General features: G+C 44.5%; 1 protein-coding gene across 1 annotated transcript; it reads left to right on the top strand.

Moving 5' to 3' along the window:
- The first annotated feature begins 15,286 nt into the window (after nt 1-15,286).
- LOC120701424 (probable pectinesterase 48) lies at nt 15,287-16,848 on the top strand. Its single transcript, XM_039985473.1, has 2 exons — nt 15,287-16,270; nt 16,383-16,848. The coding sequence occupies exons 1-2, from the start codon at nt 15,294-15,296 to the stop codon at nt 16,546-16,548; spliced, it is 1,143 nt and encodes a 380-aa protein (XP_039841407.1). The 5' UTR covers nt 15,287-15,293; the 3' UTR covers nt 16,549-16,848.
- The last annotated feature ends 8,394 nt before the right edge of the window (nt 16,849-25,242 follow it).

Here is a 25,242-nt window from a genome sequence, read left to right as displayed (position 1 = left end):
CGAGATCCTCCTCGCACTGCACGACTGTTGGTGCTTCTCATGCTTAATAGAATATGGATTCCGCAAGTGCACAGAATTACCGCTATAGCACTTCACCTTAGAGTATTATCGGGTATCATAATTTTCCTCAGGGAAGTACTATGGATAAAGAGTATCGAAGAATCAAATGACAAACTATACTAGAGATATCAATCGACTAACTTAGTGGGGGTAAGCCTGATAGATAAGGTAAGATAATGGCCAAGCGATGACCATCTGACATAGGAGACTCTAATCCTTAGAGAGGTAAGTAGCCGGGAGGACAACGAGCGAGAAAGACTCCTAAAACACTTCTAAACTATCGAGCTAGCCTCTCTAGACTAACCCTTGCTTCTAACTATTTATCAGGAACCTAGAGCTTACTTCGGTGGCTGGAAGAGGAAGGACTTCAGAAAGGGATGAGAGGGGAGTCCAACAGCAACCTGCACTACTACTATGAAATCACCCGAACGTGGTGAACTATAAGGGACGGACAGGGCTATCACCACCTGTTGCCTACCACAACAGTACCATGGGGTGTAACACACTTTCTAGCTAACACTAAGCTCAGACACCACGTCCGTACTCGGTGTTAGGATTTCTCTTATCTCGAACAAGAGAAATCCCCCTCAACCTAGGGACCTAACTTGAGCTCCCTAGTCCGAGCGAGAAAACCCGCAAGGTAAGATTCCAACAAACAAGAAAAATACAAAGCCTAAGCTAGAGGAATTACTTCCGCACTCAAGCAAGATAATTTGAGAAGATAAATAAATGCGGAAAGTAAAGCTAACTCAAAAATATAAAGAAGATAACTTATATTGATGAATACCAAAGGAAAAAATATAAGAGCTTGTTGTTGCTCACTAACGACCATTTTTGAGTGTCAATATGGCCACAAATAAATGGATAGACTTGCATTTCTTACACTTATGCCACTAATAAATCACCGAATTCCACGTGTCCCTCTAGATTTCTATGAGTGCAGGTTTTAACTGAAAATGGAGGGGAATCATACCCTTTTTGGTCAAGGAGCAAACACCGACCAATCAGACATCACCACACATGGATCAAAAGGCCACCAGAGAAGAAATTCAGCTTAACAAGGGCCGAAACCACAAACATTAACAAGTGGACACCAGAAGCAGCCCAACCAAAGAAAGAGATGGTCGGTGGGCCCACTGGGAGGCCGACCGACCTACCAGGTCGACCGACTTGCCCATGGGCCCCACTACCTTAAGTCTTCGACGTGACAGCTCCTCATTGGATGGTGAAGTCAGTTCAAGGTGTCCCGTGCACAAATCACGGGTGTGGAGAGGGTGGCTCCCCTCTATATATATGAGGGGAGGGGCTCCATTTCAAGACATCACCAAGCATCCAAGCAATCAAGTTACTCTCTCAAGATGTAGTTCATCTTCTCTTGTAGAGGTCTTAGGACTAGAGGAGTTTAGGTTCGAGTCATAGTTCGACGTCTTAGAGTCTTCATGGAGAGTCCGGTATGTCTTTTACCTTCCCTTTATGTAATTCTCTGAGTTTGTACTAGATGCTTATTTATTTTATTCAGTACTTTGGTTCATATGCTGTTGTTGTGTATGTGATCCTTCTTGTGAGTTATGATTGTCTTGAGTGATTCATATGCATAGACTAGTTCATGTATCATGGCTTTCTTTTATCTTCCTTAATTGGGCACTCTAGAGCTAAGGTCCTAGATAGACAAGGGTGCCCTTGCGCAAGGCTAGAGTGGTGCTCGTTAACGCATGCGTGGTGCCTGGGATGAGGACCACGTTTGAATGCAACTCTATCTCACTGTTTGTAGAGGTAGCCGGCAGGTGGTGACAGCCCTGTTCGAGCCCTAGTAATCCTCCACGTTCGGATAGAGGGGTAGGAGGTACATAAAGCCGTCGGATGTTTAGGCTCCTCCTGTTCATCTGGATGCAGTCTCCCTAGTCCATTGATTAGGCTTTTCATTTGTGTATGAACGACTCAGTTCAGCTTGCTCATGAGAGTACTGTAGACCATGGCTCTAGTTACCCTTGACCTTGCTCTTTCCTCTCCGATATCCTAGGCATGTTATCTAGTTGTGGTTGTGTGATCACTACCCCGTTTACCATGAATATTATGCCCCTGTTCGGATCATTGACATTAATGCATAATGGTTCCTCCTAACTTAATTAAATTCTATACACTGCCGCCTTCCCTACGGAAATATAAATGACACCCCGGGTTACTCTCGGGTAAAATGCTACGGCGGTACTCCGTGCGCTTGCGGATTTATTCGTGGCGCATGAAATACCTGCCACCCCATTGACGTCTGCGGACACCATCGCTGATTTCTAGTGGCGACGTTGGTGATTTCTAACACTTCAGGGGTGTGACACCATAGGTGTCTGCACAATAGAATTGCATCTATTTTATGCATCATGTGCTTAATTTGCTTGAAAAAGGATCTTATTGTAAATATAGAAGGTTATTTGTGTAATTATGATTTTATGCAAGGTCCTTTCTATAGTTTAATTTGAATAGGGTGTACAAATATTGCTTTTGTGGAGGGTTATTTGCAAAATTTAGTGTAATCATTCCATGACAGAAAATTTTGATTTTTAGTTTGAAATTAAATTGAATTTGAAATGAAAAAGACAAAAGTCCATTGAATTCAAAATCCCTTCAATGTTTTCAAAATAACTCTTTAACCTTTGGTAAAATTAATTTTTGCACAACACCAAAGTTGTAGATCTTGAAAAATTGAACAACTTTTATGTTGGGAACTTTTTCATTTGATCCCTGGTTTAAAAGTTATTGTTGGTTTATAGTAAGGTCCCTGGAATTTCTGAAATTGCAAACTAGTTCTCTTTCTTCCACCTCCTGCCTGCCTCTCTGTTCCTCTCACCGCCGGCGCTGAACCACGCCACCCGCCACCGAAGGAGGGCCCCCGAGCCACCTCCTACGTGCTTTGGACGCCCACGCGTCGCGCCCAAGCTTCCACCGCCCTCTACCCCTTAGCGCTGGAGCTCTCCTCGCTCCGCCACGTGCCCAGAAGACCACCGCCGGCCGCCACCTTGCCGTCACCGTGGCAAGCCCAAATCAGAGCCCCGGCCCTCGTTCTCGCGTGCGCATGAGCACTACAAGTACCCCAGCAACTTGATCCTCTCTCTCTTTCACTTTTTCCCCACTCCGACGCCTCAGAACGCCACCACCATCCATCCGCAACTCCGGCGAGCTCGACGCCGCCGCGGAACCGCCACTGCAGCCCTCCTCCATCCGCGCTGACCCCACCAGCAGCTCCGCTATGTCCTCGCGTAGCTCACCAACCCCTCCTCCTCGCCCAATCCCCACTGGAGCAACCTCGCCGCCGCTCCCCGAGCTCCGCCTGCCGCTGCTCGCCGTCGACGCCCTAGCTCCAACCATCCCCTAGACCTCCCAAGCCACCCAGAGGTGCGCCCTGACCTGGTGAAGCTCCCACACCTCTCCACCCTCGCTGCCGGCGACCAGGATCGCCGGGTTCGCCGGTCAACCCCCGCCCCCTTCTCTGACCACGGCCAGGGAACCCATTTGAAAAAGAAAAGAAAGTTCCAGGGGCTTTTGTGCTAGATCTAGGGTCTATTCTGTAAAACTAGTTTTAGTTTTCTTTATTTCTTGCTGTGAACATTGAAAATGCCTAGAAATTCGTAGAAAAACCAGAAAATGCAAATCAAAATGTTTTGGAATCATTGTTACAAGAAATACAAGTTTTGTTACATCCATATTTTCAGTTCTGGTCTATATTTTAATCCAAGAAAAAGAATAGCAAAAATAGGCTTTATTTGTTCCATGAGTTCTACTCAGTAAATGTATGTGATTTTTGGCTAGCTTATGTCTTGCAGTGTTGTTAGCATCTGGTAAAAATTTGAAACCTTTTTGACATCTTTAGCTAGGTTAAAGTTTCAAGATTCTTAAATATAATAGTGTTGCTAATTTATTTGTACTGGTAGAAATAATCAAGTTCTGTGTGTGAAACTTTTTCCATGATCACATGTTACTAAAACATTGCTGTTTAACTATTTATTTGATTTAATGCTGTGTCTGAATAAATGAATTGTTCTGAATAAATGGATGCATATTTTGGTATGAAATTTGCAGGATAGCTTGCTCTGTTTACCTTCTGTTTTATGTAATTTTTTACTGAATTTACTACTGAATGTGTGCTGAGTTAGGTATTTATTAGCAAACCATGAATTGCAAGCTATAGGAATCAACTACAACTTGTTTATGAAGTTAGTGAGCTTATTTTGTGCTGTTGATCTGCCTTGTGTAGTTAGAAATGTTAGTTATCTACTCCATAAATGACTGCCCATGTGTGTTTTAATTTTGTTTGCTTAGTGTTAGCTGCAGCTTCACCTTATCGTGTGTATATTCATAATACTGTTCTTGCATCACATATAGATACTACGGTGTTAGCTGATGGGACGTACGAGCTGATCCCGGAGTCTGAAGGAGGTGATCAAGAAGCCCAGGTGAACGCTGCTATACTAACTGAAGCCCCGGACCAAAGTTCGGAAGAGCCCAAGGCTGAAATAGTTAGCGACTACCGCGAAGGCAAGCCCCGGACATAACCCAATATTTCAAATTATTATAATTTACCGTTATTACTTACTTGTGCATTTACAGTTCTTAGGATTTGAATCGAAACCATAGATGGATGATCCTAGGAACCTATGTACTGAACACTAGACTTGTGCCCGCGTATTTGCTATGCTTATAGGACCGGTAAAAGTCAAGTGATTGCCTGTCACTCGCGAGCTCTATAGGAGTTGCTTGTTTATTTTCTGCAATAACTGTAAGGACGACGGACGGGGTTGTGTTCGATATCATGACATTGTGTGAGACCCCGTCTGTGTTAATGAAATCTGCTAAGGCCGCGGTGTGTGGTAGCGGTGGTTAAGTTTTCGAACGTACTAGCCACATGCCATAAATATGGTACGCGGTAAGCCTAGTAGCTGATTGGACCGGGGAGTGGATATACCTATCACTCCCTCTTTAGAGATAGGTTTTTATATGTTATTGTTGATCAACACCACGGGTGCAGGGAGGAAGAAAGGCAAACGGTTGTTTGGGAACGACCCGATGTTGTTCCGGACGTGTGTGTTAGGTTTACCTTGCAAGGTTGGAAATTCGATTCGAATCGTCCGTCTCTCGCGGATATTGAGACTGCTTGATCCCTTTGCCACACAGAGTAATAAGAGTAACATTATGAGGATCAATCTTGATGTTTGATTAAAGTTCTATCATGGTTGATTAGAGTTACTTGCTTACATAGAATGGTTAATCAACTAGAATATTGAAAGCTAAAATGTGAAGTTAAGGACCTACTCTTTGTTGATTTTCAGCAAAAGGAAAACCAGAGCCTCACAGAACCCTACATAGTCTAGTTAGGTGGGCTATGTATACCCGTTGACGGTTAAGTCTTGCTGAGTATTAGTATACTCAGCCTTGCTGTTGAAACCTTTTTCAGGTATGAGTTTTGAGGACCAGATCGCTAGTTTGGCTTGGCCCTGCTCTTTACCTCCTAGCTGGTCCATAGAGTGGGATCCGTCTTCGACCGGCAATGACTCCGATGAGTGATACCGTGCTTGGGCTAGCTTGGTACCCTTTTACGACGTGTTGTAGCCGTCGTGTTTTCTTTCTGCTGCTTTATCTCTGAAGTTAAAACTTATGGCTTGTATAATGTTTTACTAAGTTTGGACCTGTAATAACCTTTTGAACTTGTTGTAATAACTACTATGCTTGTGTTGTAAAATTTGTGGTTGTAATACTCTGGACTCGCCTTCATGCGGGGTATGCTTGTTCGATCCGAGAACCGGTGGTTGTATCGGGACGTTACCCGACAGACCAAGAATTGTTCCGTTTGAAGTGCGTTTGAGCCGGTGTTGCCTTATGGTGGTGGCCAGCACACTTGAGCCGGGATAATTCAGGTGGTTCTGCCACAAGGGGTAGTATCACGGGATGATATGTATCATGAGAAGTTCAACCCGATCAAACGTGAACCAAATGATAATCCCGAGTACCCCAGACACCACATCAAGGTATGAATTTTTCCAACATTTTTCGCGAAGCAGGGTCACACTTTGGAACTATTTCATCGAGCTAATCAAGTTTGACGGAATAAAATGTCTCGTTCAAAAGACTCTAAATTTTGAGCCCTTGCCGACAGATAAATCGGTAGTTATCCCATATTTGATTTCAACCATTGCATGTTTGAATTTCCCTCATTTCCATTTTATTCTTGCATGAACATTGCATCTTTTGCATGAAAATCCTTGCATATTTTGCTTTCCCATCTTTTTCATCACAAACCCCTATGAACCTTGGATTTAGACAAGTGCCCAAGGGGCAATATTGGAAGAAAATGCAGCCACAAAAACTTGGAGTGTAGTGCATGCATGAACTTGGATGATTTACATGTCCAAGTGCATTTCGGGCCACTCCTAGGCCTGCACCAGCCTATCCCTACACCCATTCACTCATTTTTGGACCATATGGCAGTCATTAAACATCACTAAAAAGGAGGAAGAAATTGGGGCCAGCCACAGGCCAGCCGACCCCCATGGTCGGCCGACCCTAGGGTGGTGCCCCTCTATTTAAACTGGTGCACAGGGAGCTCATGGAACTCCCCTTGCCCGAGTTCCACCAGTTTCATTTCGTGCTCTTCCTTCCTCTGCTCTCTTTGCTCTTGTTTCTCTCCACTTCATAAGAAAAAGAAGAAAAATATTTCCCTCTTTTGCATTCTCACATCTCATTTGCATTTCGTGTTTACCTTCTTCTCTTCGCAAGAACGTGTTTGTGGTGGTTCTACTACCCCGCAAGAACGGTTTTGTGGTGCGTCATCTCCCACAAGAACGATTTTGTGGAGTGTTATCACCCACAAGAACGATTTTTGTGAGAGGCAACCATGCCCCACAAGGACTACTAACTCTCGAATAGCTGACTTGATTTTCACTAACTATCACATAATCCTTCCGAGTGTTTGGTTTGTTTGTTGCAATGTCTTTCAGGAACATCGGAAGGAAGGTGTCGGGAGCACTCAAGAAGGTGACCGGGTCGAGCTCAAGCCGATCAAGCTCACGTTGCTTGTCCACCCCCACGCCAAGCTACACTCATCAAGATGAGCAGGCCGAATCCCAGGCGCCAGAAGAGAAGCCAGCACAACAAGAAGAAGAGGAGGCGCCGGATGATTCCCACCTCGACATTCGAGGCGAGCGAGAACTCCAACCGTACAACATCCTGAAGGCTCGGACCTTCAGTCATACATGGGAGTTCGATGAGGACCTATTGGAAAAGGCAGGTATGAATGCTAAATTTGTGAGTGTTTGGAAAGCCGTGGGTTGGTCTTCATTTGCTGAAATTTATGAGTTGGGTTCGAGAGATTTGACTATTCAGTTTCTCTGCACTCTTGTGGAAACAAACAACAGGATTTCATTCCGATTCTTCGGGGAGGAATTTTCTTTGTCTTGGAAAGAGTTGAGTACTGTTTTGGGTTTCCACCATAAGTGCAGTCTTGATCTTGAGCAAGCAACTAAGGGCTACAATCGAGAAAGTTTTTTGGCACACCATCTCTGGGTTAAACGCGTACATACACCCCCGTTGCAATGATATTCAGCATCTGACTTTACGTTTGATGCATAAATGGGTTGCTCTCACGTGTTTTCCCTGAGATGATGTCCGGGCCGTTCGTATGGATGAACTTCGTATTCTTTATGCCATGGTGAACAAAATAAAAATTGCCCATGTGCAAGAAATGGTTAGCCAATGGCTTGGGAATTTTTGAATGATCGGACCAGTTGAGTGCACTTCTTTGGTCACTAGAATTACCACAAGTTTGGGTGTAATAAATTGGGCTCGATTTTCTTTTATCACTACACCACGCCCATCGATTGATTTGGCTTATTTGGTTCAAGGACACACTCTGAAAAGTGCTCCAGACGGTTTTATCATATTTTTCTTTCCCGGCTATGTAAACGAGATCCCGCTTCCTAACCCGGGACTTCATTTATACAAAAGCCGTGGTTATACTTTTGAGTTGCAGCTCGTCGAAGCACCTCGCAGGAGTAGTGTGTCGGGAAGGATGACAAGAAGCAGGTCCCGGAATGCTGCGATGGATATGCCGCCACCACAACCACAAGCTTTTCATGGTTATGCAGGTTATGCACCCACTGCTGGAGCAGCCGGACTCTCGTCCGGACAGCAGTCCAGTTGGGACCGATATATCCCGCACCCCGAAGCTAGAGGTTCATCATGGCAAAGCGCAGGCAGCTATGAGTGGGATCAAGCCGCATGAAAGAACTGGGCATACGCCAGTGGTTCTAGTTCGAGCGGAGCACCTCCACTCTTTGCTGCCCGACGCTCATTTTCAGCATGAGGTTATCGCGACCTCTCTCAAGGGATAAACAACCTCAACATCCGAGTCGGCGACATCGATGATAGGAAGCAGCAGACCCACAGAGCTCTCACCCAACATATTCAAGACACCGCAAGATATCACGCACAACAACAAACAAATCATGAAGCCACCATGGAACTGCTTCAAAAGCAGTATCAGGACGCTCAAGCATTCTACTGGCACTATGGGTAGTACCCTCCACCTGGTCAGTAAGTCAGCTTGGGGGGAAGGAGTCCTCGAAGGTAACATGTATCTTGCATTTGCATATTTTCCTTTCCATCATCTTGCATTGCATGCTAAAAAAAATAAGTTGAGTCATTTATCTTTATTTTCCTTTAAGTGTCATTTGTTTGTTTTCTCGTGAGTGGTAAGAATGCCTAAGTTCTCCAGTTGAAATGATGAACAGTTGCTCTATTTTTAATTTACTTGTCATGCATAGTTTACAACTCATATTCTCCAAGAACTGAGTTCGTTGGTCTCAAAAAGTTTATCCTGAACCTGAAATTTTGTGGGTTGCAAGTGCATGATCTGAGTCTAAGCTGTTGAGAAATATGATATGATGGATTAGAGTTGCTACAAACCTGTTCTGAGCAAAATTTTACGTCCAGAACTCTTATCTTTGAAAACTACAAAACAAAATGTTCCTCGATGATGAGAAATAGCCATCATAGCCATATGCATGAAGCCTACAAAGAAACAACCCCTTTTACACGCTGCTTGTATCATCTTGAGCTTTGTCAAATTTTGTGACCTTTGTGAGTTTCTTTTCATACTCTCATGATCGAGAATCATGTACACACCACCTCCATATGCTAAAACTTCCACACCAGAAGGATAGCATTTCCATACCATCCACTCATTCATATCCTCTCTCATGTACCATACTCCATAAAGTCTCTCCCAAAATTCTCTCCAATAAGGGCATCAGCTATGTATTGAAAAAAAGGGGGCACATGAAGGCCCATGAAAAAAAAAATGGACACATGAAGGTCCATGCAAAAATAAGGTAATTAGTCATGCCCAAAATATTAGAAGGGAGAGACAAAATCAAGGAGCACCTTAGTCTCTTGCTTTCCACTCCATCCACCATATATCCACAAACATGCACTTCTCGATCATGATTGTATGACTTGCTTACTCTTTGGGTTCGATCTTTGACTTTGCAAAATATTTGAAACAAGTATGCCTTAGTTTTTCTCCCTACCTTGAGCTCCACAAAAGCCTTTAGAAGTAGGAGAAAGAAGGCACACAAAAAAGCCTTGGTGAGGATACAAACACATTTGAGTGAATGAGAGTGTCATTCGAGGAACTTGCTTTTATTTTTGAAAACTTTTGAAAACCTCCGGACGTAATCTTGAGCAAGGAATGGGTAAGTGGTGCTTTATGAATCGTTCTATCTCTCAACCGCCCAAGACAAGGTGAAGGCCAAAAGCCCCATGGAGATTAAGGTAAAATGGGTGAGCAAATTTTGACCAACTTATTCAGTTCAAGATAGAATGTTTTGTTGTAACTTGTGCACAATGCCGGCCCTAGGATTTTGGAGGCCCTCTAGCAAACTCGTCGCAACGGCCTTCTAAAGTCTAGACCTTATATAAAATCTTATCCGCGAAGCTGACCGTGAGCGGCGAGCGCTCCGCGAGACCGCGGCGAGCCACTGATGCGATCGCGATGCGGATGCTGACCGCAAACGGCGAGCGCTCTGCGAGACTGCGACGATTTGGCTTCGACAATTCCGCTGCCCTCCGACAACGGTTCGAGGCCTCTTAGTCTTTGGGCTGGGCTATACTTTGTAGCTATGTATACATAATACTCCCTCATGTTGGTAAAAGAAGTCATTTCGGTCATCGACACGGTCTCCAAAATAACTTTGTCCACTATCTTTTTGCCTTAAAAAAATTTATAAATATAGTCAATATATATTTTTATGAAACTGCATTTCAAGATGAATCTACTTATATCACTTTCATATTTTCAAACTCAACCCAAAAGAATTTATTTATAGTCAAAGTTTAAATCCTTAACTTAAAGATATATTTAAAACGACTTTCTTTACCAATATGGAGGGAGTACATAACATATCTGGACTTGGACCCCCTCCTTTCTTGGGCCCTCAGCCGTCGCACATGCTGCCCTACCCCTAGGGCCGGCACTTCTTGTGCATGATGAAGAAATGAAGTATTTGCAACAACTCTTGATCAACAACCTAAAGTTTAGCTTTGCTCAAGGACGAGCAAAGTTCAGCTTGGGGGTCTTGTTGATGCTCACTAACGACCATTTCTGAGCGTCAATATGGCCATATATAAATGGATGTACTTGCATTTATTACACTCATGCCACTAATAAATCACCGAATTCCACATGTCCCTCTAGATTTCTATGAGTGCAGGTTTTAACTGAAAATGGAGGGCAATCATACCCTTTTTGACAAAGGAGCAAACACCGACCAATTAGACATCACCACACATGGATCAAAAGGCCACCAGAGAAGAAATTCAGCATAACAAGGGCCCAAACCAAAACCATTAACAAGTAGACACCAGAAGCAACCCGACCAAAGAAGGAGAAGGTCGGTGGGCCCACTGGGAGGCCAGCCGACCTACTAGGTCGGCCGACCTGCCCATGGGCCCTACCGCCTTAAGTCTTCGACATGGCAGCTCCTCATTGGATGGTGAAGTCGGTTCAAGGTGTCCCGTGCACAATTCCCGGCCGTGGAGAGGGTGGCTCCCCTCTATATATGAGGGGAGGGGCTCCATTTCAAGACATCACCAAGCATCGAAGCAATCAAGTTACTCTCTCAAGATGCAGTTCATCTTCTCTTGTAGAGGTCTTAGGACTACAGGAGTTCAGGTTCGAGTCGTAGTTTGAGGTCTTAGAGTCATCATGGAGAGTCCGGTATGTCTTTTACCTTCTCTTTATGTAATTCTCTGAGTTTCTACTAGATGCTTATTTATTCTATTTAGTACTTTGGTTCATATGCTCTTGTTGTGTATGTGATCCTTCTTGTGAGTTATGATTGTCTTGAGTGATTCATATGCATAGACTAGTTCGTGTATCATGACTTTGTTTCATCTTCCTTAATTTGGCGCTCTATAGCTAAGACCCCGGATAGACAAGGGTGTCCTTGCGCAAGGCTAGAGTGGTGCTCGTTAGTGCAGTTGTGGTCCCTGGGTTGATGACCACGTTTGAATGCAACTCTATCCCACAGTTTGTAGATGTAGCCGGCAGGTGGTGACAGCCCTGTTCGAGCCCTAGTAATCCTCCATGTTCGGATAGAGGGGTAGGAGGTCCATAAAGCCGTCGGATGTTCAGGCTCCTCCTGTTCATCTAGATGCGGTCTCCCTAGTCTATTGATCAGGCTTTCCTTTTGTGTATGAACGACTCAGTTCGGTTTGCTCATGAGAGTATGGTAGACCATGGCTCTAGTTACCCTTGACCTTGCTCTTTCCTCTCCAATATCCTAGGCATGTTATCTAGTTGTGCTTGTGTGATCACTACCCCCTTTACCATGAATATTATGCCCCTGTTCGGATCATTGACATTAATCCATAATGGTTCCTCCTAACTTAATTAAATTCTATACACCGCCGCCTTCACTGTGGAAATATAAATGACACCCCGGGTTACTCTCGGATAAAATGCTACGGCGGTACTCTGTGAGCTTGCAGATTTATTCATGGCCCATGAAATACCTGCCACCCCATTGACATCTGTGGACGCCATCGCTGATTTCCAGTGGTGACGTTGGTAGGCTTCAACAGAGATTATACCCGACTTCCGATTTCAACTCCAGAATCCCGAGACAAGCTCGACTCGATTCTAACTCCCAGACTACCTAACCTACTCTAGAAACTAAAAGTGAGAGGAGATAACTCCTTGGTGTGTCTCACAAGTGAGGGATGGAGGCCTATTTATAGATGCTAGAGGTCGGTGTTTGGTCAGGGCGTCATTTGTAAGCAAGAGGGTGGGTTCATGTAACTTCCACGCAAAGATGAGCTCGATACGCTACAAAGTGGGGCCATCCAGTCTCTCCTAGGCTGAACGTCCTAGGATTCTCACCATTTGTCGCCGACCTTCTCGTGGACGCTCCCGATCTTCTCTAGATGGCGGTGGATGGTTGCGTCGGTTTGAAGCTAAAATTTGTAGGCCGACCGACCTGGGTATGGCATGTCTCAGCCTCCCGTTTCACTGACATCTTGATCAAAGGGTGCATGAAGTCCATAGTGGTGCTTGTTGACGGCTGCTAAGTACCAAATTTAGGCCATCAACTCCTGCATTAATACACAAAATATAAACACCAACCTAGTGGTAGGGGTCTAATACTGACCATTTCCACGAGTGTTGGTAAATATTTGTATGCAGGTGAATTAAGGGAGAAAACACACCACAAGAGCAATGAAACACACTCCACAAATCAAGGGAAAAGGTGCAAACCACTCACATAACATGATTTAGGCTCAATTGGATCAAAACAAGCCCAAAGACCAAAGCTATTCAGCTTAGGATAGGCCATGACACATGCATTAGGACAAGGTAGCCCAGGACAGCCCGACAACCGAAGTTGGGGGCAATTGGCGCCATGGGCCGGCCGGCCGACCACCCTGGTCGTCCGACCAGGCCCATGGGCCCCACTGCCTCATCCAGCCATGTGGCAGTGGCTCCCAAAGGCAGTTCCTGGAGGAATAACTACAGAAGACGTTGCTGCTGGTTGTTGACGCTCACTAACGACCATTTCCAGGAGTCAACTTGATCAGAAAATCATGAGAGTTTGCATTTCTTACACGCATATTTATCCAATAAAGTCCCTAAACCACACTTCACCTTCTAGAAACTGCAAGTTGTATTTTTGAGCTAATATGCAGGTTGCAAGCACACTTTGGCCTGACATAAAATCATAGAAAATATCAGAGCGTCGATTCAGGCTCAAATGGACCAAGTGTAGCCAAAGAACCATCTCAAATCCAGTTAAGACAAGGAAAGGCCCAGTGTTCAGACAAGGCCAGGTCCAGACAAGCCCAACCCCGGGCTGTTGGGGGCGGTGGGCGCCACCAGCAGGCCGGTCGACCACCCTGGTCGGCGGACCGGCCCATGGGTCCCACCGCTTAAACCTGCCACATGGCAACATCTCATAGGCTCCCAATGGCGGTTCACTGAGGATGGCTGGCTTCTCACCCATGGCTTCCTGCTATAAATACAAGGGGGGGTAGAGAATGAGAACCCACACACCCACACACACACCTCCCACACTCACCTCTCTTGCTCATCTTGCATAGTCTTTAGTCTTAGTGGAGTTTAGGAGAAGTCTAGGAGTCATCGAGTCGCCGGAGTTGCTCAAGAGTTCTGGTATGGGTTCATCTCTAGCTCTCTCTTGTAATATTCGGTTGTTTGTAATAGAATTAGACTATGGTTACCGATATCTGCTTGAAGTATGTTCTGTGTTATCGGATATATGCTTCTTGATCTGGTTGCGTTATTGTTCAATGCTTGCATTGCATGATCGCCCTGTGCTTGCGATGATTAACATATCGGCCTTAGAACTCTATCAACTGCTCTAGTATGCGTATTTTTGCTCTAGTGTGATGTCTGTCCATCCGGAGGGTGGGGGCTCCGCGCGGGACACTAGAGTATCGCTTACTAGTGTAGACATAGTGTCTAGATTAGCTAAGAGTTGCTGGATGTCAACTATACCCACAGTTTGTAGAGGTAGCCGGTAGGTGGTGACAGCCCTGTTCGAGCCCTAGTAATCCTCCATATTCGGTATGGGGGGTAGGAGGTGCATAAAGCCGCCGGGGTGATGGTTACTACGTATGATGACACATCTACTGCAATTTCCACTGACTTGATTCATTCCATTGTTATCATAAGTGCTAAAGTTTTTCAAGTTGTCAACTAATGTTATAGCTCTGTCTCATAGACACACGACCTTAGAAAAAATGTAAAAGAAAAGACACTCTAGTGACTATCAATGTGTAGACTAAATCATCGCCCGTGTGCCCCAGTAAAACATTCATTAATTTTGAGAAGATGACCAATTCATTGACCTTGTCAAATTAGTGTCCTTTTCGAAATAAAAGAAGAAACTAATTTAAGTTTAATTTTTTATATAGACCATAGCCTATATTAGCATTAAAAAACTTAAAATCTCCATGAATTGTCTAATGATGATTGAGCAAATGACAAATTTATTTCTTTCACTTAGTGCACCCTATGGAAACTGCATTGATGCTACAGTGTCCATTTACAATTAGTGAAATTCTAAAATATTTTTTTAGGAAAATCCATAAAATGCAGTGGAAAATAATGTGACACAACACAATACAGGGACAGAAATTAAATAACATAATGAGCATGTGAAATGTTTTAGTAGTTCCCACCAATATTGTAATCTTACTTGGCCAATAAAACTTGTATCTTGTCGTGACCTATAGTGGCCCAAGTTAAATATTTCATCATATTGGAAAGTTTCAGCTCTTTTAATACCCCAAGCACTTCTACTGCCCAAAAAAAAAATACAATGCTATTGTTAGCCTGTCTATATCTTCCAATATTATATCAAGATTTCTCTTGCTTCACTTCACTATTGGACCAGCGTCCATTATCTACCACAAAAGACTAGCACCGGATCCATTATTTTGGCTTGCATTTATCGAAGAACCTCATGTCCATTCATGACGAGTTCAATGTCTAAAATTAGGCCATAAGTCTAGATTGATGCCTAATGACCTTTCACTGTGACCAAAAATGGCGGAACACCACCTCTTTGCCATCAATTTTCCTATGGTCAAGGTGCTAGCTATATATATACATACACAATAAAAGGAAGAGGAAGAAGGAAGAACAACAACAAGAGGAGATGATCGCATCAATCATGGTGAAGAATAAGCAGTCACTCCTACTTTCCCTTCTCCTTGCGTTGGTTGAGCTGGTGTTGCTACCAGCACCATCATGCCAGGAGATGAACTTCGATTTCTGGGTGAGAAAGCAGACATCTAATGCCAGCAAAGATGCGGGGTGCGCAAAGAAGGACGTTGCACTATCCTCCGCCGATGCTACTATGGTGAGAAATTCTATCGATCCCTCCACCCAATTGAATCCTGAAGATGGCTGTTACAAGACCATTAGCGAATCCATCGCCAACATCCCTGATGGAAGCACCAAAAGGTACATACTTCAGCTGAAGGGTGGTACTGTGTTTCGTGAGAAGGTCTTCCTTCCAAAGAACAAGCCATTCGTCACCTTAATGTCCGACCCCAACAATCCTGCTACCATTGTTTGGAATGACACAGCAACCACACCAGGAAGGGATGGCAAGCTCCTTGGTGTGGATGGCAGTAGCACGGTGAGCATAGAGTCTGACTACTTCATTGCCTATGGCATCATCTTCAAAAATGATGCACCGCTGCCGAAGAAAGGGGAGAACAAAGGTGAGGCAACAGCGTTGCGGGTGCTCGGAACAAAGATAACACTATACAATTGCACCATCGATGGTGGGCAAGGTGCTCTATATGACCAAAGTGGGCTGCACTACTTCAAGGCTTGCATCATCAGGGGAACCGTCGACTTAATCTTTGGCTCTGCCAAGTCATTTTATGAGGACAACAACATCATTTCCGTGAACAAGGAAACTTTGCCAATGGCGCCACTGCAGCAACAACAACGCAATAATCCCATCAAGGCCGCCCCCGGAGAGGTCGGATTATCTTTCAAAACCTGCACAATTGAGGGAGAGGGAGAACAAATCTATTTAGGCAGGTTGGGTATGGCTTGTGTCTACTTATACACAAAGATTGACAAGAAACTCGAACCTGTAATCTCAGATGGTGGGAATGTCCAGACGGTCAACAGGTATCACATATAGATTGGTTTATTTCTTTTATTTGCACATACCAAAAAATGTTGTTCTTGATATCTGCAATATATAGAATGATAGTTTTGCTGCACTATGATCTTTTTGTAGGACTGGGATGATCTACTATGCAGACTTCAAGAGCTACGGGCCTGGCCTTGATAAAGCGCTACGATCGGAACTTAGTTATGCTGAGGCTAGGCCATATCTCGGGACTTACTACATCTCGGGAGACACATGGATCCCATTCCTACCACCAGCTGAAACATGGTTGTAGGGAGCACAAGGATGACTCAAGATCACTAAGTGACTGGACACACCTTTTACTCTCGAATTCTGGTCCACCAAATTTTGTCTTTTAAATAAACCATGCAGAACCCTATATGCGCATGCATGGAGTTCAAAAGGAATATGTTGAACTTTTACTTCAAACGGGTATTATCTGCAGCCAACTAACTTTTGCGACAAATATGTTATCATGAGAGAGTTTGTGAAGTGATGACAAGAAATGTCATTTGTGTCATTTCTATTTTTCAAGGCTACTTGCTATTGTTCAATATATTTAATATTTAATGGCTTCCTTATACTAGTGAAGGAAATATTCCTAGCGCATCCTCAAACGACACAATCCTCATTCGGCGCAAGCTTCATTAAACTCCAAAGTTTGCCTTGACACAATCATCTGACCGCTATGGACCAACCGACCATTGCCCCCTGTAACCTCGGCCTATTTATGCCATCACAGGAGCACTGCTATGTGATAGCACATGCACTAGCTTTTGATGTTGAGCTGTCACCCATTGCCACATTGTCCTCCTATGCAGGCACTCATACTTCATGCATTGCTCGATCAATGCAAGCTGTAGTTCGGTCATGCATTTCCTAATGCTCTAACACTACCACACTTCCACATGTGTGTTTGTAGTTCATAGCACAGATGCAGCCATGATGCTGGTGCCTCCACCTCATGCTGTACCACCACTTCTTATTACCTTCCCTTCACCATGTCACCTCCTTATCTAGACAGACGCCACAAGCTATGAACATGAGGCTCGAGTGCAATTTTTTAGCTCATAATCTGGATTTGAAGGCTACCCAAATGTCGATTTTTAGAGTTTATTTTGAGATGATATAGCTATTATGAAATGGAGGTGGTAAATCTCTCCAAAAAGAAGAGCATTTTCCACCCCATCTGCAGAGTGTTATTCCTAGTTTGAATGAAATGTTGAGATGCGATGTTCCTTGAGGTGTAGTATACGAGGAGTTACTTGACAATGATGCTGAAATGAATTTCAGATTGATAGCATGAACATAGAAGATAAATCCCACTTCAACCACTGATCAATTGTGGATGATGAGAATGAAAGCACATGCATTGATGCGCCACATATTGATGCGACAGCCATAAAACATAACCCAAGTGAGAAGCAGAGTCACATAGTAAAATGGAGGGACTGAAAGTAAAAGTTAGATCTGTGATCCCACAAAATGTAAATTGAGGACATCCACCGTGAGGGTGAGAGATCTTCAGCACAAAAAAAGAGACTTTTATTACAAGATATGTTAGGTTATTTTTTGAACTAACCCACTCAAAGTGTGGATATTAGAAAGAAAAATGGGAAAGAAATGGATAATCATCGCACAACAACACTTGATAAGGAGAGTTACAAGGTATCCATTGTAATGAACGAAGTCTTTGATGCCCCAAGATTGAATCATGAAGATAACAGATGTAAAGATTCATAAATTTAGACCAAATTTGCAACAAAAATTGGATAGTTACTACATATGATGACACATCTACTGCAATTTCCACTGACTTGATTCATTCCTTTGTTAGCATAAGTGCTAAAGTTTTTCAAGTTGTAACCAATGTTATAGCTCTGCCTCATAGACACACGACCTTAGAAAAATGTAAAAGAAAACATACACTCCAATGACTATCAATCTGTAGACTAAATCATCACCCGTATGCCCCGGTAAAACATTCATTAATTTTGAAAAGATGACCAATTCATTGACCTTGTCAAATTAGTGTCCTTTTCGAAAGAAAAGAAGAAACTAATTTAAGTTTAATTTTTTAATAGACCAAAGCTTATATTAGCATTAAAAAACTTAAAATCTCCATGAATTGTCTAATGATGATTGACCAAATGACAAATTTCTTTCACTTAGTGCACCCCATAGAAACTGTATTGATACTACGGTGTCCCTTTACAATTAGTGAAAATTCTAAAATATTTTTTTCTGCAAAATCCATATAATGCAGTGGAAAATAATGTGACACAACACAATGCAGGGACAGAAATTAAAGAACATAATGAGCATGTGAAATGTTTTAGTAGTTCGCACCAATATTGTAATCTTACTTGGTGAATAAAACATGCATCTTGTCGTGACCTATAGTGGCCCAAGTTAAATATTTCAACATATTGGAAAATTCAGCTCTTTTAAAACCCCAACCTCACCCACTGCCCAAAAAAAATACGATGCTATTGTTAGCCTGTCTATATGTGCCAATATTATATCAAGATTTCTCTTGCTTCACTTCACTATTCTACTGGTGTCCATTATCTACCACAAAAGAATAGCACCGGATCCTTTGGCATGCATTTATCGAAGATCCTCATGTCCATTCATGAGGAATTCAATAGAGCCAATAACATCAAGAGCAATTAGGTTGTTGTCCGCATCAAGGTAATTATGATGCTGCGCATTATGGACCGATTAATCCTTGGTTTCATCCTTACTTTTATATGCCCTTGGATTATAGTAGGATGCATATGCGATCATATTACATTCAATATCCTCCTATGTATCCAAATCATGCTTCACCACAAAGACCGATTGTTACTAGGGACAATCTGGTCAAAAGAGATCTTAATTGCAGCAAGGAGAGTGAGAAGAACAAGAAGCAAGATTCAAAGTACTTACAACTGAGGTGGTGTCCCTCAGGCTTATCGCACACTCAAAAGAGAAGATCGCAGCGTTTGCGCAAGCAAGAAACGAAAGAGCAACAAGTTGAGGTCGAGCCAACAAAGTCAGTAGCCATAAAGAAAGTTTGGAGGCCGAAGCAAATTGTTTCATTATCGACTTGAAGTGAAGCATGTCATGGCCAATAATTTTTTTTGCCCTTAGCACAAAAAATGGCCGATGTATTACTAATCATCGCCCTTAGACAATTTTGGTCCGGAGGAGTGTTATTTGGCATGCAAGCTTTGCCAAAGAAAAGGGGGGGCATATGTTGACGACTAAAATTGGCAGGGACCAGTCTGACCAGTGTGTTCAGGCGGTCTGACCGATCTGGGCATTTGTAGCCAATCTGGCACAACCGACCGGTCTGATCGGTCCAAGCAGAGTCTGAATACAACTAGAGATTTTCATACATTTAGATCTTGTAATAAGATTTCTTGCAGGACATGTCCACCCACCCTATAAATATAAAGGGCCACAGCCAATTGAGGCATCCAATCGATCAAAAAATACAGTAATACATTACTTTTCTATTTTTTATTGCCTTTGCTTTTATCTCCAAACCCTAGCTCTTCCAACCCCATTATCTGATGTTTTCCTTCGTCTCCACGATGTCTGAAGATGCCCTAGCTGGCCTGCCAAGCCTTTGGCAACCCTACATGCACCTACCCTAATGGGGTCCCTCCCGGGCGAGCGTTCGTCGGACTTCGCCGTTCTACCCCGGCGACCGGTCTGACCGGTCCCTCTGACCGGTCTGACCGCCCCACGCAGGACACACTGCACCGAGATCCTCCTCGCACTGCACAACTGTTGGTGCTTCTTATGATCAATAGAATATGGATTCCGCAAGTGCACAGAATTACCACTATAGCACTTCACCTTGGAGTATTATAGGGTATCATAATTTTCCTTAGGGAAGTACTATGGATAAAGAGTATCGAAGAATCGAATGACAAACTTTACTAGAGATATCAATCGACTAAATTAGTGGGGGTAAGCCTGATAGATAAGGTAAGATAATGGCTAAGCGATGACCATCTGACATAGGAGACTCTTATCCGTAGAGAGGTAAGTAGCCGGGAGGACAACGAGCGAGAAAGACTCCTAAAACACTTCTAAACTATCAAGCTAGCCTCTCTAGACTAACCCTTGCTTCTAACTAGTTATCGGGAACCTAGAGCTTACTTCGGTGGCTGGAAGAGGAAGGACTTCAGAAAGGGATGAGAGGGGAGTCCAACGGCAACCTGCACTACTACTATGAAATCACCCGAACGTGGTGGACTATAAGGGACGAATAGGGCTATCACCAACTGTCGCCTACCACAACGGTACCATGGTGTGTAACACACTTTCTAGCTAACACTAAGCTCAGACACCACGTCCGTACTCGGTGTTAGGATTTCTCTTATCTCGAACAAGAGAAATCCCCCTCAACCTAGGGACCTAACTTGAGCTCCCTAGTCCGAGCGAGAAAACCCACAAGGTAAGATTTCGAGAAACAAGAAAAATACAAAGCCTAAGCTAGAGGAATTACTTTCGCACTCAAGCAAGATAATTTGAGAAGATAAATAAATGCGGAAAGTAAAGCTAACTCAAAAATATAATGAAAATAACTTATATTGCTAAATACCAAAGGAAAAGACATAAGAGCTTGTTGATGCTCACTAACGACCATTTCTGAGTGTCAATATGGCCATAAATATATGGATGGACTTGCATTTCTGACACTTATGCCACTAATAAATCCCCAAATTCCACATGTCCCTCTAGATTTCTATGAGTGCAGGTTTTAACTAAAAATGGAGGGCAATCATACTTTTTTGGCCAAGGAGCAAACACCGACCAATCAGACATCACCACACATGGATCAAAAGGCCACCAGAGAAGAAATTCAGCATAACAAGGGCCCAAACCACAACCATTACCAAAGAAGCCGACCTACCCATGGGCCCCACTACCTTAAGTCTTCGACGTGGCAGCTTCTCATTGGATGGTGTAAGTCAGTTCAAGGTGTCCCGTTTACAATTCTTGGCAGTGGAGAGGGTGGCTCCCCTCTATATATATGAGGGGAAGGGCTCCATTTCAAGACATCACCAAGCAACCAAGCAATCAAGTTACTCTCTCAAGATGTAGTTCATCTTCTCTTGTTGATGTCTTAGGACTAGAGGAGTTCAGGTTTGAGTCATAGTTCGAGGTCTTAGAGTCATCATGGAGAGTCCGGTATGTCTTTTACCTTCTCTTTATGTAATTCTCTGAGTTTGTACTAGATGCTTATTTATTCTATTCAGTACTTTGGTTCTGTAACACCCTAAATTAAATTTCAGTATTTAATAATAAATTTAATTGGCTTTATTTAATTTTCTAGGATTTAATTTGCTTAGCGTTGCATTTATAATTTATTCTTGCTTCATAAAGTAATTAAAATTTATTTTAGGGCTAACACGCTTGTGCATTCATGCTGGTGCATGGCTTTACTTGTTTGAGTGTTGTAGGGTTTGAATTCAAATTTGAGTTTGAATTCAAATAATTGAGTTTGAAAAGGAATAGAAATAGAATAGAAAAGGAGAAATAAAATAGAAAGCCCAAACCCTTTAGCAATCCAACCCAACCCGCTCTCTCTTCAGCCCATCAAACCGAAGTGGCCCAGCCCTTCTCCTCCTTCTCCCTCACCCCACGACCCGCTCCCTCAACTCAGCCCAGCTTTTCCCCACGCGCCGAAGCCCAGCGCTCGCCCCCGCTCTCCCCGCTCAGCCCGCGTCACGAGTGCACGTCGTCCTCGCTGCTATGGGCCCGCACGTCAGCGCCGCTCCAGTGTTCACGCCTGCGCGCACCGCACGCCTCTCTCGCCCACTGACAGGCCAGTCCCCCCCCCCCCCCCGCGGCCCACCCATCAGCACCTCACCCAAACCTCGCACGCGCTCCTCTCTTCCTTCCACTGATCACTCGGTCCACATGTCATCCTCCCCCGCTTAAACGCCGCGCACCCACCTGTGGGCGCCTTATCGTCGCTGCGCACCCGACCCCACACTGTCAGGGCTTCCTTCCTCCTTCAGCTCGCCCGCAACGACCGCGCCGAGATCACAGCCGTGATCTTTGGCGACTCCCTGCCATAAACCCCCTCCGAGATCCTTGGCACCTCTCCTTTAAACACCCCGGCCTTCCTCTTGCGCCGCACACGCCCACCCCTCGCAGCCCCAAACCGAGCCGCAGCCACCCCGCAACCTCGGCGCCCGGAGCAGAGCCCTGCGCCGCCGCGGCCACGCCGCTCCGCCGCACTGGAGCCCCGGCCAAGCCGCGCCGGAGCATCACCGTGGGACAAGTGACTTCCCCGAGCCCGCTTCCCTCCGCTCCGACCTCGGCATCGATCTCGTCACCAAGCTCCGTCGTGCGCCACCGCGGGATCTCGTCGCCGGCGCCGCCACATCACCTCCCCGTCCGATTCCACGCCCGGTGAGCACCGCCCGGACCTCCTACTCCTTTTGCGCTAGATATCTTGGAACTTGGCGTGCTCTAGGTGCTAGGACACCGATCACCGGCAACCCTCGCCGCGAGCCCGCCATGGCGGACCGTGCTGCAGCACAGTTTGGCCCACACGAGCCTTGCCTTGGCTTGCACTAGCTCGGCGCACACACGCAGAAGCCACAGCCCCAGTTCCTAACCCTGAGCAGCACGCCCGAGCGTGCAATTCCGACGAGTCATGCCGCGCAGACCCACCACCGCCCGTGCAACCACGTCTCAGGGCACCCCCGAGCCCAGATGAGTGCTCAGGTGGATTGCGCATGCCGCTCCGAGCACCCCTGACCCAAACCTTGGTCGAAATGACCCTCAGAGCATCGAATATGATGAAGTCTGGCGAGGAATCGACGAGCGCCACCGCAGAAACCTCAAGTCCGGCGACTCGCGCCGCCGCCCGCGCGCCCAAACCCTCTGAACCGCCCGATCCAAACCCGACGCCCCTGATTAGATCGCAGAACCATCAAACCCTGGCCCTCAGATCTCGATCCAACGGATCAGATCTAAACATACCCCTTCGCACTGCTACTTTTGCTAAAGAAACCCTGCCTTTCATCGAAATCAACCCGCGATCCTTTCTTATTCAAAAGTATTTGCAATTCAGCCCAAAATCTTTCACGGACCCCCCTGACCTTTTTAAAAATAGAACCCGCAGTCCTAGCCGGTCAGTTTTATGTGTTAGACCCTAGATCTAACTGTTAATTATGTTTAGGTCGTTGGTTTTTGCAGAAAACCCCCAGAAACTCTGTTTTTCTTACAGTTTAGCCCCTGGACTTTGTTTTTGCTCTAGTTTTCGCGTTCTAGCTCCGTTTAGGTGTTCTTTATGTCCACGCGATCGTTGTAACGCGTAGAATAGTTCTAGCTTAGTTTTTCTTGCTGTTTTTATGTATTGTTGTACTGTTTCTTAGTTTTTGCTCCTATTTGCATGTATGTGTATTTGTGGACTGGTTTTGGCGTTGCGATCGTGAGTAGACGTTGGTCCTTCGGAGGAGTACCAGTACCAGGAGCCATCTTCTAAGCAGTTTGAGCAGCAGGAACAGTTTGAGGAAGGCAAGTATAACATGAACAACACCTATCACTTTAAATACATTTTCATACTGCATTTTAATACTGTATGCCTATAAGGACTTTCCTAGCCCCTTTATATCCTTTATATATATCCTTGGGTTGCATTTTGGTTAGTTATGCTAGGTTGCTGTGCTCTCACACATAATGGTCCTTTTTAATTAATTTGATTAATGGTATATGCAACTTAATTCTGGGAGTGGCCCATTTGAGTGGCTCACGTCTCGTTAAAAATTGGTTTTTCTAGAAACTTGGTTTAGGGGGCTCGCACTGTGTTATGTGCTAGCTACTCTCCATAAGGATCGTACATCATTAGAGCGACAACCTGGGACAACCGCGCAACCACAAGACAGGAATGGGACGGTCTTGGCTTACTAATTAGGTCATTATGGTTCGAGAGTAACTTACCGACGGGGCAGGAGGGGTGGTGAGCTTCAATGGTCCCTGCGCTACGAGGCTTGGTCTGCGTACCCCTCGAGGTGGGCCCCATCGTTGAGGAGCCTAATTCCTTAGCGGTTACACCTTACCAACATGTCCTTGTAACGGCCTCGTAGTGAGTTTGCTAGTCATCTCACCTAAGGAAGTGTGATGAACAACTAGCGTAGCTCACGACTTGTGGGTAAAGATGTGCAACCTCTGCAGAGTGTAAAACTAGTATACTAGCCGTGCTCACGGTCATGAGCGGCCTGGATCCTCCTTTTGATTAGTGGGGTTACCTTGGTGGTTTCGGTTTGGTTCTCAGTAGTTCTTAATTAATTTTTATTAATTTCTATGTAACTGGGTTTATGGTAATTCATCCACTTGTAGTAAATAGCTTTAATAAAATTTTGCCAAGATTAAAAGCTAATGCAGTCGAGTCAGCCAACCTTAGAGCCTCATAATTTGTGTAATACTTGTTGAGTACAAGTTGTGTACTCACTCTTGCCTACTCTACTCTTTTTCCTCTTGGGGATACTCTACTGCTGCTCAGTTCCTGCCGACGCGAGGGAGTTCATCTGGAGCTACCAGGACTACGAGGACTTCTAGGCGTTCGTCTCCCAGTCGACGTCCCTGTGGCGCCCAGCTTCCGAGAAACTTCATATATGTATTCTACGCTTCCGCATACTCTGTATCAGACATTTTGTCATTAATGAAATAAATAACATTCATATTCGCTTTATTATATCTTTTTACATGATATGTGCTGTGATATTTTGTTCATTCTATTGTATATACGTGTGACTTGATCCTGGCACGTATATGATTGCTCGGTTTATGTCCTTTTATAAACCGGGTGTTACAGAGTGGTATCAGAGCCGTATCGATTGTAGGACGAAAGCCTAGATAGAACTGGTCGAGTTTTAGGACTTCTTCTCTCTCAGCCTTGTCTGCTGAAACTATTTTGCTATTATATTCCTTGAATTCCAAGACTCTTACTCGT

Source organism: Panicum virgatum, chromosome 3K, assembly GCF_016808335.1.
Source record: "Panicum virgatum strain AP13 chromosome 3K, P.virgatum_v5, whole genome shotgun sequence".
Classification (NCBI taxonomy): domain Eukaryota; kingdom Viridiplantae; phylum Streptophyta; class Magnoliopsida; order Poales; family Poaceae; genus Panicum; species Panicum virgatum.
The sequence above is the reverse complement of the archived record's forward strand: the minus strand, read 5'-3'. Positions and strand labels throughout refer to the sequence as shown.

What these genes read in the sequence shown, in the direction of transcription:
- LOC120701424 (XM_039985473.1), top strand. Translation starts at nt 15,294, where the DNA reads ATGGTGAAGAATAAGCAGTCACTCCTACTTTCCCTTCTCCTTGCGTTG. An exon ending in AATGTCCAGACGGTCAACAG is followed by an intron (nt 16,271 to 16,382) that starts GTATCACATATA and finishes ATCTTTTTGTAG; the next exon opens with GACTGGGATGATCTACTATG.